The sequence below is a fragment of the Vipera berus genome, assembly GCF_964194415.1.
Source record: "Vipera berus genome assembly, chromosome: 1".
Classification (NCBI taxonomy): domain Eukaryota; kingdom Metazoa; phylum Chordata; class Lepidosauria; order Squamata; family Viperidae; genus Vipera; species Vipera berus.
In genome coordinates, this window is record NC_138202.1 from 291,252,397 (window position 1) to 291,272,024 (window position 19,628).

General features: G+C 40.9%; 1 protein-coding gene across 2 annotated transcripts in view; it reads right to left on the bottom strand.

The window, feature by feature from the left end:
* The window catches only part of ADSS2 (adenylosuccinate synthase 2), a gene marked incomplete at its 5' end in the record, with an annotated part of 33,045 nt that extends 29,818 nt beyond the window's left edge, over positions 1-3,227 (bottom strand). Inside the window, one exon of one of the 2 annotated variants that reach the window (XM_081340272.1) lies at positions 2,889-3,227. In XM_081340272.1, the coding sequence (XP_081196398.1) occupies positions 2,889-3,227 (339 nt within the window). The remainder of the gene's footprint in view (positions 1-2,888) is intronic. The other variant, XM_081340273.1, reaches the window with a different exon arrangement.
* Between the last annotated feature and the right edge of the window lie 16,401 nt (positions 3,228-19,628).

The following is a 19,628-nucleotide window of genomic DNA, read 5'->3' on the forward strand; positions in this document are numbered from 1 at the left end:
TTTACTTCATAACCCTCTTCATCATTTATCCTGTTTCACAACACCATATAGTCTCTTCTGTATGAGTAATATGGAAGGAAACTGAGTATCATTTGGCATATTGATTATACTTAGCCCCTGAAGTCTTGACAACCATCTCCAGCAGCCTTATTATAGATGTTAAATAATAGTTGGGACAAAGTTGGGATTTGCCAGAATGCAGTTACCAAATAACTTCTCTCTGAGATATCCCTGCAAGCAATAGTAGATTCATTTTAGTGCAGTCCGTGTAACTTACAGAGAACAGCATAACAGATGGTTATGGTTATTAAAAGACCAAGCAAGATCAATAACATAACACTACCTCTGACTCTATCTTGCACGAAGCTCTCTACTTGGCTTGGTTGATTCTACCCCAAACTATGTCTGAACCTATATCAAGGCTCCTCAAAAATATCTATAGCTGCAAAAATACAGTACTACTTTTTCAAATAGTGCAATTTCCTCAAAAAATGGAGGGGGGGCGCGTTATTATCAGGACAGCAAAAAACATATTCAGGAATGGGGGGATCAATGTTTCCTTCAAGGCTGATAGCATCACTCCATTATGCAGACATCATTTCACTATATCTTGGCTTCAATCAAATAATCCTCTTTGCCCATATATTTATTAAGCCAAAATAATCAGAAGTCAAGATAGCATATGGAAGACAAGATACACATCTTTAGGTCTAAAAAAACTGAAAACAGTCTCATATATTAAACAAAAAGAGGTACAGGATACTTTGTATGCAATATATTGAAAGCAACATTCCAGTCAATATCAATACAAGTGATTTATCCTTGAAGCATTTCACAAATTTGTCATAGGCCAAGGTCCCTGAGCTGGATTCATTATTATTACCTTTCCTTTTCTGCATTTAACAAAAAAACCCTGGCCGGTCTGGAAGTTTCTCTGACCTTCTGAGATGTCTTTCAAGATAAATGTTAAAAATCTGTTACATGAAACAATGAAATCCATTCTTTAAATATGAATACCTGCTTGTTTTTGATGCCGTAAAAAAGAAAAGCCTAATTTTAACTAATCTTTTAGGTTTCTGATCTTTGTTCCTATTACCAAAATGTCCATAGTTTTCAGTGCTACAATTCTGTAGTTATAGGAGAAAATTTTTCAGACTAATACTGCCAAAGATCCATAAAGCAGATGACTGGAAGAAAACAGGCTTTAGCATTCCTAAACCAGTGAGTGTTCTTTGTTTTTGTTTCTTTAGAAACAAACAAAAAAGAGTGTCAAGGTTTTGCTGTAAGATACACAAAGCAGACAATGAAGCCTACTCAGTTTCTGCAAGTTTAAAATTCATCTAGCTGTTGTAGGCAATCTAGTTTTTAACTTCTAAACATGGAACTTAGAGACAGCTAAGGTTGATGCAGAGGAGGAGGCATCAGGGTAGAGACCAGGAGAGCATGAGTTCTAGTCCTACCTTAGGCACAAAGCCAGCTGGGTTACCTTAAGCCAGTCACTCTCTCTCAGCCCTAGGAAAGAAGCAATGACAAACCATTTCCAGAAAACCTTGCCAAAAAAACCTACAGGGATTAGTCCAAGCATTTACCAGAAGTCAACTCTGACTCAAAGGCATGCACACACAAACAAACAAACAAAAAGCATGAAACTACTATTTCATGACATTATGACTGAGAAACCTTTTCCTAGTCTGAGCCTGTTTGAAATAAACAGATGAAAGAATAGACACAGAACATTCATATAGTACTTGCATAGACAGGCTCTTCAATGTTTATCATTTTTGAAGACTGGAGAACCCGGTGAAGATAAAATTACAAATTTCTTGGGCAGAGATGGATTTAGCTTTGAATATTAGCCAAGTATAGGAGTAAATTCTATTTCAAATCGTAATTTCATTTCATGATCTACGTATGGACTAAGTCAATTCCTGTAAAATGCCTAACTACAGACAACTCTTTTAACCATAATCCTGGTGGATTGCACTGCCTGCTCTTAATATCACTCCCACCGCCCCTCAGGTATACCTAACCGATAGGAATAGTATCAGAACGGTCACATATGGGAAGATGTAGAATCTCGGTATATTTTCGCACCAGAAAAAAAAAGACGTGTTGGATCACTGGTCGCCTGCTCAGGCGGGAGGAAAACCTGACGCTCTCTATGTAATCGACGCACAACGAGAACGGAACCCAATGTATTCATTCTTGGCATATCGGCGAATTTAGGATGGAAGCGAGACAAGGACAGATCCCGCCCCCCCCCCCGGTAACGGGAGAGCAAAGGCCTCCCCACCCGTCACCATCGCTCTTCTACTCATTCCTACGTTTGGTCCTGCAAAGGCTTTTCTGCCTCGCCCAAATCATGCGCCCTACTGCACTGCAGGAACAAGGGACAACGGACTGGCGGGCGACAAAGCCGCTCCCACCTTTCCCCAGGCGGGAAATGGCCGTACCGGGCTCGCCGAGGGAGAAGCAAAAAGAGGAAGAGGTTGCCGCGGTCCGGGTCCCGTCATAAAGCAGCGTCGGCGGGGGGGGGGGGGGGGACGGGAACTCGCGCGGCATCTTCTGCACGGGAAACCTCCGGGTAGCGGAAGACTGTGGCGAACCAGACACTGGTGCGATCACGCTATATACGTACCCGGGAAGCCTTCCGTGGTGAGAAAAGCGGGGCGGACGGAGGACAAGCAAGCCCCGAGAGGCACAGAGACGGAGGGGGGGGCAATTAACCGACCCAGCGCTCGGCAGCCTCTCTCTCTCGCAATTAAGGCGGGAAAGGCTCCAAAGGTGCCTCTGGATTCCGCCGCTGCCGCCTTTGTCTTGTGCCAGCAAAAGCTTCCCCTCCAGGCGGCTGCAAGGTGACACCCCCGTCGGCCCATCGGGGCGCTCACCTGGCACCTGCAGACGATGTCCGCGTCCTGCGCGAGCAGATCCACCACTTTCCCCTTCCCTTCGTCGCCCCATTGTGCTCCCAGGACTACAGTGACTAGGTTGCCGGGATGCCGAGCGGCGCTCCCACCGTTAGGGATGGCGGCGGCGGCGGCGGACGCGGAGCCGCTTTCAGACATGGCTCCCGCAGGCGAATGTTCCCTCCTCGTTTGCAAGACACATGCGAGGAGGAAAGGAGGAAACGGCTCGGCCGGCGAAGGCGCCTTCTTCCCCGCCTTCTCATACAGAAGGTACACAGTTGCCGCATCCGACAACTGCTCTGCTCGCCGCCTATTGGTCATCCTTCCATAGCTCTCTTGTACGCGGGCTCAAGAGACCCGCCTCCTCATCTGCATAATGTGGAAAGGATGCCGCTTCGTGCCCATATATAGAAGAAGGGACTACGCTGCCCAGAGTGCTCCTGGGCTAACGTCGCCGCGGGTTACCCTGGGAAGCGTAGTTGCTCTTCGTACCGGCCGAACGTGGAGAGGAGCGGCTGGATGGGGCTGCTAAGGAGCGGTTGCTCCATTTTTAGGAAAACCTGCTCAATCTAGGGTAGCAAAAAAAAGGCGGGAGTAGTTTGGTAACATCTTTCCAAATGCGTTATTTATTTCGTCAGATGCATGACCTGATTGATGGGAGGATTCTGTTGGGAAGGCAGGGGAAGGGAGGTGGCTTCTGCGGATGAAGGTTCGGTGTCAGAAATAATTACAAATGCCTTATGAGTTAACGAGTGTTATGTTCAATTTTTTTTTCTCTTTCAAATCTAACAAGAGTGCCCTAGGAAGTTGAAGTGTAATTACTTTGTTCTTGTTCTTAGCTCAGATGCCAGATTTGTGTTCATGAGTAGTTTTGTGCAGAATTTGTCTTAGAATCCAAGGGGCACTACTGGTACATACTAGTGTATCCCAGAGGAAGAACATGTGGCTGCATTCTACTGGAATCTTAAATGGACCCTTTTGCGGGGGGGGGGGGGGATAGACTTTAAGAGCAGCACAATATGGGGGTGTTAATAGCTCCCTTTTTGAGTTAACTTGCTGCTTAGCCTGTAGTTGAGCAAGATGGGAGCTATGAGGCAACATAATTGATGACTATCCAATAAAGGGCCTCTTGAACTCCACAGCTTTGAACCCACATGAAGAATATACATTCACAAAACATGCTAAACCATAAAAGTCACAGTTTAGAAATCACATTATTTTGGTTCACATGACATGTAAAGCCACAAACAGGCAAATCACATTTTGGCTTAATGTGTTGTATAAACTCAATTTAAAAGTAATACTTGTCAGCCACTTTTTACGGTCAGATTATCAATCTCCCTTTTTTGGTGAAGTCCACACATTTTCACTACTTAACGCAAAGGTGCCAGTGTCTTTGGGTTTTCAGATCTTGTTGAACATGATTTCTTATCAGACATACCATCATTGAGGTAGAATGGAAGTTGAAATTAAACAGTGTATGAAGGGCTATATACCTACCCTGGGATCCTGAAAGCTGGTTGCACTGTTAATTTATGTAATTATTATGATAAATCTTAATTGGCTATATATATTATTTTTAACTTATGGTTCTATGGTGTGGGAAGAATCCAGAGAAAGAAATATTTTGGGGACTATTAAAAAGGCAGAATATATTTTCCCAAAGGAATAATGGAAAAGATCTTTAAAAAGGGGACAGAAACCAGCCCCAGCCCCTCTCACTTAAGCAGAAAACTCAGCAGAGGCCAGCTTTTAGAAATACAAATTCAATAATCCTTTCAGAAAGGTTTGAGCCTTTCAGCTAGAAACTGAAGAAATTAGGAAGACAAAGATCCCTAAAATTTACATACCTTTACCCTAATTCTAAAGATAGGAAACATAATAGTATTAACCCATCAATACCAAAAGGGCACACTCAGACTCAAGTCAAAGTACATGACACAAGAAATACAAAGCCTCAAACGGGAAGAACTCCAAACAAAAGTTCAAGAAGGTATAAAAACCCACCACTCCCAGCTACAGGTGGTCAGGTTTCCCAGAGCCATCTTTTTGTCTGGCTCTGCTCTTTAATAAACCACAACCTTATTTCTAAAGCAGTCTCCATTTTGTTTATTTCCAGCTTGGACTGGACCCTGATGAAGATTGTTCTTTCAACAATGGTTTTAATTGTAATATTTTTCAGATTCAATTGAATTGAGATGAGTAGCCATAGAAATTGACTAAATACTGTAAATCAGTAGCTGTTCACACTTCTGGAACTGGATAATCCTGGAATAGATTTGTTAGTGGTAGGAAGTGCAGCTTTTAATTTACAAATACCATTTGATGTGATGTGCAATTACTGAGCTTATTGCACAATGTGTGTGCAAACTTGAAAAAGAAAATCCAATCACGTTTCAGAAAGAAAGAGATACTGATGGATGTCTTTTCCTTTTTTATTACAGTATTAAAAACTGTGGACTACATGATGAACTGATGGACATTGTGACATCTGAAGTTTATTTAAATCTGCCTTTTTCATTATCAATTTGTTTTTTTATTAGATTGATATTCCACCTTTCAGGAGGTCAAGGTTTAAAATGTAATTGAAAGATGTGAAATGGAAATGACAATCTACATAATGGGAACTTGTAGACTTTTTCCATTGAATGCTCTTCTAAGCATTCAATTCTGTATTAGAACAAACAATTTTGAACAAATATTTAAATATTAGTGTTAAAAACAGCATGATCTTTGTGTGTGTGTGTGTGTGTGTGTGTGATATGAAGATAATGTTGACCTGTTTAAAGTATTGGTGCCGTTACTTTATTAATTTATTTTCTATTTGTAATGATTTCAGGCTATATCCTTTCAAGAAAAGTTTGCAAAATTGATGAATAAAATTGTACAATGCAATATTTTTTAGCAATAGGAATTCCTCCTGCTAAGAGATTCTGTGTGGGAAAAGTGCAGTCCAGCTGGAATACAAGGAGGCTCCTGGGATTATCCTTGTCGGATTTCCTCTGTTTCTTGGAACCTTTCCATAAAATCATTAATACTTGATGGAATATAGAAAGAAGTTGGATTAACATTCTTTTTTGTAGCTTTTCCTCACTCTCTGAAATTCTTTTTACAGGCAATTGGAAATGATCACATAAATGACTGCTGTGAGTGACCATCAATAGGCATTAATGTAGTCTTAAATAGGGAGTAAAATTTCTTGTCTTTGTGTTTGTACACAAAGACAATCATGCAGGGAAGAAGAGGAAAATCAAGAGAGAGAAAACAAACATAGCACATAACAGAAAAATACATGCTGAGAAAACCTCCAAGGGGAAATATGTATTTCTGCACTGCTTGTATTTGAGTGGGTAAAGCAGCTTTGTGGAAAAACAAATGGAGAAGGGATGCTTGCTCATCTAATATTGAGCCATGAGGATTTTGTTACTAGTCCGGCTCCTTTTTACAACTCTTCTTTTGGCAACGCAGATTTCTTCTCTTCCAGCATCTCTTGATATGAAAAATATTAGGGATATAATAAATAAGAAAAAGGATATAAATAAGAAAAGGGATGTCCTTTTTTCTTATTATAACCACAATATTTTTCATATCAGGAGATAAGGAAAAGAAGAAATCTGCATTGCCAAAAAATCAATTGTAATAAGGAGCAGGACTTTATTTCAGCCTGAGGTAAGGGAAGTAAGGAAGCACGGCAAAGCAGGATGAAAAGCAGGATTAGAGCCTGTTTTCACATTTATTCTCCTTTTTTCCTTTATGTGTGAACTGCTCAAAATAAATTTAAAAATCTAAAAACTCTGTAAAAAGCTAAATGATGGCATCAATTTGAAATCTGATCTAACACTGATTACTGAGAAAATGAAATTTTTAACTTTTAAAACTTCTTTTTTGAACTTTGAGGATAAAAAGTGCTACTTAACTCTTGTTTGATGAGATGAGGAGGGGAAAAAAGCATTGGACCCCGTAATACACACTTGGCTTTTAGGTCTAACATTTTGTCTGAGAGCATAAGGCTCCTCAGCAGCCCATCTGTAAGTTGCTGTCTGATTTATAGCTCCTCCAACATGGTGATTTATTTATTTTTGTTCTTCATAAAGCAAACAAGTCAAAGCAATACAGAAGATGGGGGCTAAAGTGCTAGCTAGAGAAACAAATTTTGAATAATCAGTCTAAGACAGGGTTAGTCAACCTCGGCTCTTTTATGACTCATGGACTTCAACTCCCAGAATTGCTGACTCAGGAATTCTGGGAGTTGAAGTCCATGAGTCATAAAAGAGCCGAGGTTGCCTACCCCTGGTCTAAGATACGCAGTTAGCAGGGAGCTGGACTCACCTGTGACGAACATAAAACAAAAAGTGGAATTTATGATATTTTTCCCACAGTCACAAGGAAGCGGGTTTATGAGCATGTGCGCTTTTGAATCATTCTTGACTCTCTATAACTGACTGGATAAGTCCCTGCAGATTTTTTGGCAAGATTTTGGAAGTGGTTTGTCCTTGCCTTATTCCTAGGGCTGAGAGTGACTGGTCAAGATCACCCAGCTGGCCTCCTGTCTAAGGTGGAACCAGAACTCGGAGTCTCTCAGCTTCTAGCCTGGTGCCTTAACCATTACACCAAACTGGCTCTCCAAGAGAGTGGTACCCAACCTGTTTGGGCTACAGGCTCATTTGACATTTTGAGAGTATGTGGCATGGCCAGTAACAAAATCCCCAAGGGCAAACTAGGGCCCTGGGATCTTCTTTGCCATTCCAGGGGATATCTGTGAGGTTCAATGGTATTATTAGAATTAAACATGATTAGAGAAATCAAAGTTTTGCTCTGTAACATTCCAATGAATGTTTTTACTAAAATATTTTTTAAAAAAAGTCAGGCAGGACATAAGCTATTGCCTTATTCATTTATCTACGGCCCTTATATCTCATCATTCTTCCTCAAATCAAAGCTATATAGCTCTGCTCCAATTTTTATTCCTGCCAGTCCAAGTTAGGTTGTATTATAGCAGAATGAAGCAGTCAGTTTTAATATATCCCGATTGCTGTGTTCAAGGGCCATAAGAGATGTATCTGACGATGTGACATGACCAAAATGGATGGGCCCAAAATTTTTGGTCCCTTTTTTGGCATTTTCAGGAGTTATGGTTAAGAGATACAAGGTACATATTTTGTATTTCAAATATTTCAAATTATTTGTTCTGCTTATTGTAGCAAATGGGTATTTTATCTGCAAGGAGAACTGTTGCTGAACAGATGTCATTAGACAACTGCCCTTAATAAGGACAATTTTTATACAATATCCCATGCAGGAAGACTCTTCCAATGCTCTTTTATTTCTACAGGTTGTTATGTGGATTTGGCTTCTCTTAGGCTCTGGGAACAGATAGCCAGAGTATCTTTTATCTATCTTTTGAGCTCTAATATAATCTTAGAGACTAGAGGCAAGTTTAAGTTCCATCATCATCATCATCATCATCATTATTATTATTAAAGTTGGAAGGGATCTTGGAGGTCATCTAGTCCAACCCCCTGCTCAAGCAGGAAACCCTATACCATTTCAGACAAATGGCTGTCCAATCTCTTCTTAAAGATTTCCAGTGTTGGAGCATTCACAGCTTCTGGAGGCAGGTTGTTCCATTGATTAACTGTTCTGTCAGGAAGTTTCTCCTTAGTTCTAGGTTGCTTCTCTCTTTGGTTAGTTTCCATCCATTGCTTCTTATCCTGCCTTCAAGCGCTTTGGATAATAGCTTGACTCCCTCTTCTTTGTGGCAGCCCCTGAGATATTGGAACACTGCTATCATGTCACCCTTTGCCCTTCTCTTCATTAAACTAGACATACCCAATTCCACCAACCGTTCCTTATGTGTTTTAGCCTCCAGTCCACTAATCATCTTTGTTGCTCTTCTCTGTACTCTTTCTAGAGTCTCCACATCTTTTCTACATCATCGTGACTAAAACTGGATGCAGTATTCCAAGTGTGGCCTTACCAAGGCATTGTAAAGTGGTATTAACACTTCACGTGATCTTGATTCTATCCCTCTGTTTGTGGATAAAGACAAAAGCATTGGACCCCATAATGCAAGACTTGGCATTTATATGGACCACTTTGTCTGACACCAGTAAGGCTTCTCAGCAGCTCATCTGTAAGTTGTCAGTTTATAGTAAGGTAAAGGTAAAGGTTCCCCCGCACATGCGTGCTAGTCGTTTCCGACTCTAGGGGCCAGTGCTCATCTCCATTTCAAAGCCAAAGAGCCAGCGTTTGTCCGAGGACGTCTCCGTGGTCATGTGGCCAACATGACTAGATGCCAAAGGCGCACGGAGCGCTGTTACCTTCCCACCGTAGTGGTCCCTATTTTTCTACTTGCATTTTTACGTGCTTTCGAACTGCTAGGTTGGCAGAAGCTGGGACGAGTAACAGGCACTCACTCTGTTACGTGGCACTCGGGATTCAACCCGCCAAACTGCCGACCTTCTGATCAACAGGCTCAGCGTCCTAACCCACTGAGCCACCGTGTCCCTTTATAGTTTATAGTGCATGGCTGTAATTACTACTTTCTGAGAAACAGCTTGAGCACTACTAGTTGAGAGAATAACAGTATCCTATGGAAGGCATTGTCTGTAGTTTGTTCAAAAGCTGGATTCTTTACAAATCTAAATCCAAATCAGCTCTAATACTGGGCCTATTCTATGGGACAGGCTTTTTGGAGAACCCATATATAAAATCCTACCTGAAACCAATGATCCAATGATAGTCCTGCCCCTAAACCAAGGGTCCCCAACCCCCAGTCCATCGACTGGCACCAGTCCACGGCATGCCAGCAACCGGTCCACACAAACAAGTGAAGCCCCATCCACAGGATGCAGGCAGCATGCAAAACCACACCTCCTACATTCTGCAGAAAAACCTTTCTGCACGGAACTGGTCCCTGGTGCTCAAAATGTTGGGGGCCACTGCCCTAAACCACCAGTTATATGAAAGCTGTGGCAATAGAGCACCTGGTGACACCCTTCATTTTTACAAAGCAAACTCTTTGAACACAAATCATCTGGGCAGGGGGAGGAGAGGCAGAGATTGCAAAACCAAGCAGTTAACAGTGTCATCTTAGTTTAGGGCAGGGGTAGGCAACCTCAGCTCTTTTATGACTCATGGACTTCAATTCCGGGAATTGAAGTCCATGAGTCATAAAAGAACAGAGGTTGCCTACCCCTGGTTTAGGGGAATAACAAAAGAAGAGATACACAGTGACAATTGCTTCACCCTGTAGGCAGGCAGAAAGATAACGTAATTTACTCATCTATGAATCCATAAAATCCAGATATATATGTAATTTTGTAAATATTTCATTTCCATTGGAGCATTTTTTTTCTGAACTTGGTATTTTCTTGCCTAGGCTATTTCCTGATATTTCATTCCTCAGCACGAGCTAACATTACTATTTCAGGCCATTTTCCAGTGAAGCTTGTAGTTGTTTATTATAATATTATAAATATATCTTTCAAATTATCTTTGAATGTTGAATGATTTAATATTTCTTAAGCATGTAGAACAGTGTGTGGGAGATTTGAATTTCTAAGCATAAGCAGTGTGCTTAAAAGACCAACTCAACAGAATTAAAAAGAAATTTCATTAAAAAGAAAAATGCTCACAATATAGCTCCTGAAGGAAGAACATAGGCTTAGCCAACTGAATGTATTCATCTCAATGAATACTAACAAATATTACTTATATTTGAAGTAAAAATTGGATTTATTCAGAAATGTATGGGACAGGAAATGGCAAGCAAAGACAAGCAAAGGAGTCAGAGAAAGAAAAGTTATTTTTTGTTTCTTAAGCACAGACTTCTTTAACCAAAATAGGCCAGATAAAAAATAGCCACAGGAACAGTGTATGAAAGGCCTGCCTTATCTCTCTCTCACCAGCTGCCCTGAGGACCAAAACAGCTCATAAGTGCAAAGAGATTATGCCAAAAAGAGGTGGCATGTTTTGTTTTTGTTTTTCTATTTCAACAAGATTTCATTCTATCTCTGTGCTTTTGCATGTGGGATCATTCAAAAATATATTTTGAGATTATATTTTTGCTGTAAAGTTAAATCCACAGAAGGGTAAGAAAACAAATTATCAACTCTCTGTTTAACCTCTCCATTTCCTGAATAATTGGAATCCTTGTTTTTCTAGATACTGTAACAAGCTTAATACTTCCCAAACAGAAGGTTTATAAAATCATTCTATGGTACTGAGAAAGGAGAAAGAAATCCAGTAAGCTATTAGCTGTTAAACTAATCAGCCAATATATCACTAGGATATCTGTTGTTGTTGTTAGTTGCGAAGTCGTGTCCGACCCATCGCGACCCTATGGACAATGTTCCTCCAGGCCTTCCTGTCCTCTACCATCTTCTGGAGTCCATCTAAGCTCACACCTACTGCTTCAATGACTCCATCCAGCCACCTCATTCTCTGTCGTCCCCTTCTTCTCTTGCCCTCAACCTTTCCCAGCATTAGGCTCTTCTCCAGTGAGTCCTTCCTTCTCATTAGGTGGCCAAAGTATTTGAGTTTTAGCTTCAGGATCTGGCCTTCTAAAGAGCAGTCAGGGTTGATCTCCTCTAGGACTGACCGGTTTGATCGCCTTGCAGTCCAAGGAACTCGCAGGAGTCTTCTCCAGTACCATAGTTCAAAGGCTTCAATTCTTTGGCGCTCAGCCTTTCTTATGGTCCAGCTTTCACTGCCATACATTGCAACTGGGAAGACCATAGCCTTGACTATACGCACTTTTGTTGACAGGGTGATGTCTCTGCTTTTTAGTGTGCTGTCTAGATTTGACATGACTTTCCTCCCAAGGAGCAAGCGTCTTTTAATTTCTTGGCTACAGTCCCCATCTGCAGTGATCTTGGAGCCCAGGAAAATAAAATCTGTCACTACCTCCATTTCTTCCCCATCTATTTGCCAGGAATTGAGAGGGCCGGATGCCATGATCTTGGTTTTCTGAATGTTTAGTTTCAACCCAAGTTTTGCACTCTCCTTCTTCACCCGCAACAAGAGGCTCTTTAGTTCTTCTTCACTTTCTGCCATTAGAGTGGTATCATCTGCATATCTTAGGTTGTTGATGTTTCTTCCGGCAATCTTAATTCCAACTTTTGATTCATCTAGCCCTGCCTTTCTCATGATGTGCTCTGCATATAAGTTAAATAGGCAAGGCGACAGTATACAGCCTTGCCGGACTCCTTTCCCAATTTTGAACCAATCAGTGGTTCCGTGTCCAGTTCTCACTGTTGCTTCTTGGCCCGCATATAGATTTCTCAAGAGACAAATAAGATGGTCTGGTATGCCCATCTCTTTAAGGACTTGCCAGAGTTTGTTATGATCCACACAATCAAAGGCTTTAGCATAGTCAATGAAGCAGAAGTAGATGTTTTTCTGGAACTCTCTAGCTTTCTCCATGATCCAGCGTATGTTAGCAATTTGATCTCTAGTTCCTCTGCCTCTTCGAAATCCTGCCTGTACTTCTGGTAGTTCTCGATCCACATACTGCTGGAGTCTAGCTTGTAGAATTTTAAGCATAACTTTACTAGCATGAGAAATGAGTGCAATGGTGCGATAGTTTGAACATTCTTTGGCACTGCCTTTCTTTGGAATTGGAATGTAAACTGATCTTTTCCAATCCTGTGGCCACTGTTGAGTTTTCCAAATTTGCTGGCAAATTGAGTGTAGCACTTTTACTGCATCGTCTTTTAAGATTTTGAATATCTATCAAGCCCTTAAAGAAAAATGGAATCTAAAATGAATTCAGATAATGAGATTCACGCTTCCACAGAATGTGAGTTATCACAGGAAATATTTTAACCTTACATTTTTCTCTTTCAAAAATAGAAGCAATTCTATGAAATTGAGAAAAGTTCCTGGCCCTAAGAGTCAGGGAGGGATAAAATATATCTATCTCTTTATGATAGAACTGGTCTTCTCTGAAAGTTTTATAATCTGTTTATAGTGTAGTTTATTTAGCCCTCGATGCAGGGACTAGTCCAGGCAGTCATCAGGAGTCACTAGCAGTTCACCCGTGAAGGTATGAACACACACAAAATCACCAGTGATTATCAATGGTATGCCCTCTCCTTTTAAATATTTATGACACATGGAAGCATTCTGTTTCTTCTTTTTGTTGTTTAAACTTCCTGCTCTTGGTTGCTTTTAGAAATTCTGAAAGTACTAAAAGTACTTTAGTGAGATAGAACACATTACGCCTTACATGCTGTGTGTACGCTGTATGCAAATTATGCCTTGCATGTCACAGGAATGTCTACTACCCATAATGTTGTTTCCTTGTTTAAATGTTCTATAAATCGTGAATGGTGACCTGGAAAGATAAATTGATAAATATTTTATTACAAGTAGTCCTCAACTTACTACCAAAATTGAGCCCAAAATTTCTATTGCTAAGCAACACAAGTAAGTTTTGCCCCATTTTAGGACATTTCTTGTCACAGTTAAGTTAATAACACAGTTGTCAAGTGAATCTTGCTTCCTTGTTGACTTTTTCTTGTCAGAAGGTTGCAAAAGGTGATCACATGACCTGGGGACACTGCAACAATCATGATGATTTCTTTTCAGGAGAAAAGAAATTTTTGGAGTTCTTTTGTCATTTTTTTTCCAGCCAGATACTTCTCTTACCACAGCATATGATGACAGCATTTCATCTCTCATTCACAAATAAGCACATACTAACCTCTGTTTTCCAACCAACCAGCCAACCAACCAACCAACCACAACCATCCACAGAAGGAGTAGATCCTCTTCAGAACAGTACCTCCAATCCCACACATTCCAAAGAAATACCATGGTAGATGGTGGTAAAGGCTGATGAAATGTGTAGCAGAATCAAAAGGAGGGTACTTCCCTATGGGGTGGCTATGGTCAATCCATCAGATTCCAGAGAGGATCCAAAAAGTTTTAGACAAAGAGAGAGGTAGATTGTGGTAAATGGAAGTGACTGAACTCTGTGACAGTGAATGGTGTACCTCTATTCTTATGAGCACCAAAATCAAATGGTGAGATGCAGTCCTGTGCAGTCATACAACTGATAATAGGACACCCTCACCTCACCCCCAAGAAAAAATATCCTGGCAAATACAGGAAGATCCCAATACAAACTAGTCTGACTCAGTGATAGCCTGAGGCTGAATAAAGAAACACTTCACAAACACTGGCTACAGGAAATGCAGAATGAGCTAACAGCAATTAAAATTGATAGAATTAGAATAGAAACACCAGAAGGTACACAACAATAAAGTCATTAACACCGGATCCCCCCACACCTTTTGGGACAGAATTGAGAAAGAAATTAACCCAACAATAGACACTGACCAACAAATCAGAAAAGACAAATTTAAACTCACGAATCAGACATGACAATTTTGGAAACCATGAAAAGGTATAAGAACTCACGCTTGAGGACCATTCTGCCTAGCTAACTGGGGATTTATGCTGAATTGTCACTCAACCTTAATCTCTGTGATTAAAACCTATCTTTCCGGTAGCTGGCTTCACGTTCTATTTGTTCTCCTCTGTGCTGCTTGTGAGAATTCCAGCTGGAAGAGCCGGGACAGGAGAATTACTCCCAACACAACAAAATTTAATTTTTGTTGAAATGTGATGGATGCGAATGTAACAAAATCAAGTTAGTTACTAAATGAGATAGCTATTCAACACCTCCTTTATTTTTTATTTATAATTTGTATAGCCTACTTCCTATTTATTAATTTAATGTATTTAATATAATTATATTTTATGTAATTAATATATTTCTATTTATTTTCGTAGTAATAAAATGTTTGAAAAAATGAATGCAAACTCTGGTCACACCAGCACCCACCGTTCATTTCTACGTGTGTATAAGTGTTGCCTGCACTTTGTGCACTGTGATTTGGGTTAGTTGAGAGCCCATTAAAAGAAAGTTAAGAAGTTTCTGTTGTTTGTGATCTGTTATTTGTTCTTCATTGTTTGAAGTGGGTGTGGGTTTCTCCCATTTGCCTAAGTTCACACAGGCTTAAGCCCTGCTCCTTCAGACTCCACAACAGAGGTTCCCAACCTTGATAACTTTAACACAGCTTGGCTTCAACTCCCAGAATTCCCTCGTCCCCAGTTTCATGACTTTTGCAATACTTTTACACACTGTGCTTGTACACTGTGCTATTTTCTTCTAAACTACGTGGAGCTCCTAGTACATTTCAGAGGCTTATCCAGAATACACTGTCTAGCAAAGCAAAGTGGTACAAGGTCTACTTATTCCAAATTGTGGTTATAGCCCAGAATGGGAAAAACACGTAAGACATTTAGGGAACATATGCAGAAAAATGCATAAAACTGTACCTAGAATCAACCTAACTAAGGGTCATCTGTAGTACTGAAAATTATACTACCTAGAAACTGTAATGGGAAATGGAAGATTAAATCTGAATCTGAGAAGCTGAATGCCATCCAACATTCCTCTCTCCCAAAGTAAGCTATTTTCTACATGAACTGCATATTACAGCCAGTTTGTACTGAATTATTCTACTTAGGCTGAGATCCTGATTTGAAAACGAGCCAAGGAGACAGGGACAGTTTTTTATTCCCCTCATGCCATCTCTCTGCTGAACACCTAATTCTCAATTGTTGCCTAATGTCTATGTGTATTTACCCACGTAGTATGGCTGTAGTATTATTTATCCTTACAATCTTTTTTACTCCCCCCTTTTATTGGTATGATGATGATGATGATGATGATGATGATGACGACTATCATTACTCTGTTGCTTTGCATGTACACTGAGAGCTTCTGCACAGGAGACAAATCCCTTGTGTGTCAAATAAAGTATTCAATTCAATAAGGAGCATTTCAAGAGTGTAAAGACACCCTTGTTTCAGCAGCAACAGCTACCACCGCTATAAGTTGACAAGGGTTATCAGGATGTGAGCAGCAGCTACCCTAGAAGACAAGAGCATGGTAAAGCAACAGCAAGCTTACTTAAAAACTTGCTTAGTAATCAGCTTGGAGCTCAGCAGGAACTCTGCTTGAAGATAACCACTAAACCAAGTAACCTGGCAACAGTTGGGCCTCACATTAACATTTAAAAAGCCAGAAAAGATTACTGTAAGTAAACCAAAGGTCAAGGGTGTGTTTATCTGATCTAGTTGGCTAATTGTAATTGAGATGGTAAAATTAACCCTATCCAGAATAACTCTACTAACACAGGACAGTGGGAGGAAAGGGGCTTAAAGGCCTGCATTGGGGAAATCTTGAAACCTACATAAAAAAATATGAAAAACTTTCCACGTACAGTATTTGTATGATTGCAGTTGTTCTCAGAATGACTTCCTTTGGGGTTCACAAATTCACCAATTTGTATAGCACTTCAATGGGAGAATGCCTGATGGTAGCCAGAGGCAAAATCTCAGCCTTCTTGTTCCCGATCTTCACATACTTCTGACACTGAATTGTAGGGGGGGAAAAGGAGTTCATTCAGATTGGAGACCATATATACAATTCCATTGAAGCACAAATTTGTTTATTTCAGTTCAATACAGAAGCAAAAGATAAATCTGGTGTGGATGCAAACATTCCCTCTATATATGTATATATGGGATTGGGCACAGGAGCAAGGTTTTCAATTAGAATTTCAGTGTTTTGCAACCCTGTCAACTTTAAGACATATGGATTTCAACTCCCAGAATTCCCTAGCTAGCGTGCATCCACACATCTCAAAGAGCTTGAGAAACACTGGATTAAATGCAGCACATCCTGTGGATAGTGAAGTCAGGGAAGTAGTTAGGGTAGAATTATGAGGTAAAAGGGAAATGTTACTAAGGCAGTGGCACTTCTGACAAAACAAAAGGGGCAGTGTTCTAGGAAATTTCTTTCTAAAATGTTACTTTATCTTATCCTGTCCTTGTTTCCCAGAGCCAAGGTTCATCTCCCAGTATATTTCCCCAGCTTATCAGCATTTCTGGGCCCACTAAATGTTACAGTATAGGGTAGTTTTAAAAGGCCACAGTGACAGAACATCATGAAATTATGAGAAAGACATGCTATAGAGAAAGTGAAGGAAGAATGGGTGTCTCCCTATTTGCATCTAACCACAGTATAAACATGCCCTGGTAAGATCTTGCCATATTTGCCTGCCATTGTCTTCATTTCATCCAAACTAGTGTTCCCCTTTAAAATGCCAATATCCAACAATTGTAGGATGTTCAAAATTGTATGGGTTGCCAGGTGGAAACAGAGACTTTTACTGACCCTTCCAGGCTGGTGCAGGTTTCTCTAGCCCAGACAGCCTCATTTCATGTTCTTCTGCTGCTGTCCCATCAAGGAGATGGGCATAGGGGCATGTGAAACATGCAAGAAAACTGCTTGCCAGGAGTTGAAATAGTGCAACAGATTGAACACTACAGTAATGAAATGTCATTACAAGCTGAAACAGCATTGACTCTGAAATGATGGGATCAATCCCAGCCCTTGGCCAGGACAGGGAGGAATCTGGAAGTTAGCATTTGTTGTTTATCTATAGAAAAAGAGAGGAAAGAAGCAAGCTGCTTTCCTGACTCCAGTATATTATTATATTTAATTCTGACCACGACAAGAGTAGAAGAGGCCCATCTTTTTTGAGCCACAGCGACTGGCAAATGTTTCCCTGGGGCTGGTAATGTGTCCAATGAGGTGCAGCAAAGCTAGAAGAATCGACAACTGTAACCACTTTGCTTATCACAGCTTCCACAGCTGTAAAATCAGCGGAGCCCCATTAGGCAGGCGGGTCACAGAAAAAGGAAGGCAAAATATGGATAAGGTACGAGGACAGCATGCTTAATGCCAGCTGCGCTTCCCAGCAAGCGAAGGGTTGATCGCATTGGAATTCATCAGTGAAGAAAGCCCCATAAGTCAACTGGTTGCTGCTTAGAAGTACATTATAAGCGAGACCAGATTAGTACGTGTTTACAAAGCGCTACAATTAGGATAGGAAATTCTGGGCGCGAAAGACCACGCCCACGAAGGCGCTTTAATTATTCTTCCTCCACCCATTTTCTGCACTTGCCGCAGAAAAGAGTCAAGGTGACCCCCCCCCCCATCCTGGCCGGTGAAGGCGCCTTCTTCCCCGCCTTTTCACACACAGCTACTCCATTGCCGCATCTGGCTTCTGCGCTGCCCGCCGCCTATTGGTCATCCTTGGATAGCCCCGAGTGAGCCGATGTGAAGACTTGCCTCCTCATCTGCATTAGCCTGGAAAACGTTGCCGCTTCGAGCGCCTCCATAGAAGGAACTACACTTCCCAGGAAGCTACTCGGCGAACTACGCCGCGGCTTACAGGCGCTGGGCATCCTGGGAAGCGTAGTTGCTGTTAGTTTCTTCCGAACGCTGCTGAGTGGAAGCGTTAACTGAGCCGCGAGGGGGAGAGCGCGCGGCGGTGGTTGGTGGTGGCAGCGGCTGAGATGTTTCTTGCGCAGCACCGATGGCCGCCTTTTTGATCCTGCCCTTGCTGCTGGGTTGCCTGTGGTGGAGCGGCTGCGGGGCTCTGTGGAGGTGGGGCTTGTGGGAGACTCAGGGGGAAGGTGAGAGAAGGGGGTCATAAGGGAAAGCAAGGCGAGCATCAACCTTCCAGAACCGACGTTGTGTTCCAAGAAATGCGACTCTGCTCTGAAAACAAAACACACAAAAAACACAGAATATATTGAATTTTTTTTCCTCTAGGCAAAATTGTAATGTGCAGTGAAAGACTGCACATTAAAGAGGGTTAATTCCTCTCTCTCTCTCTCTCTCTCAACTGGCAAATTATTTCGTCCCGGTGTGGCGAATAAAACCCGAAGAATTTACATTTTTTTCATATCTCAGGACAAAAAGGCTCCCCTCACTGCTGACTAGTAATTTTTTTTTTTTGGCTTTAGGTCTACAGTGACCATTATTTTCAAGGGCAGTCCTTTATATTTCATTTTTATTCTATATATGCCTGTTTGTATTTATGGAATTTAATTATTTTCTTTGGTTTTGCTCTTGAATTTTCCTTTGTAAAAGAAAATTATATATTTTTTATCTTTATGAACTTCTTTCAGATTTGTCCTTTGTTCTTTTTCCAAGAAAATATTCCCACTATCTTTTATGTAAAATTTTAGACCATTATTAGCATTTTAATAAAGGGGATGGTAGTATTTTTAACATGGCACCCATGTCTCCTTTTGAAGTTTAGGAAACAAACCATGGTTTCCTTTGAACCAAAGCCACTTCTTTTGATGTGCAAAAACTAGCCTTTCAGGAACTTCAATCAAACAAAATTCTGAAATCCTTGAGTATTGCAAGTGTTAAAGAAACAAACTGGTGGGAAAAGAAGAGATGTAACATATTGTAAGGGTGTCTGATTGTATCATTTGCTGCTTTATGACATATCACATGTATAATTTGTTTCTGTACCCTATTTACAAACTTGACAGCCCTTTAATAAAGGCTTTCTGTGTTGCCTAAAGTAATTCCCACCTGCCATCAACACCCATATGAGCAGAAATTAACACCAAGATTAAGATTAGACCAACTATCAAGAAGTAAACAATACCCAAACAAGGAACTGCCAAGCAAGCTAACAGTAAACAGCCCAACCAAAGTACCACAAAACCACTTCCACCAACACTAACAGGGCAGTCACTAGATAGAATATAAAATGAGAGCAAACCGAGAGCAACAAGGACCCCTCATTTCAACACTGAGCTACATATATTCTC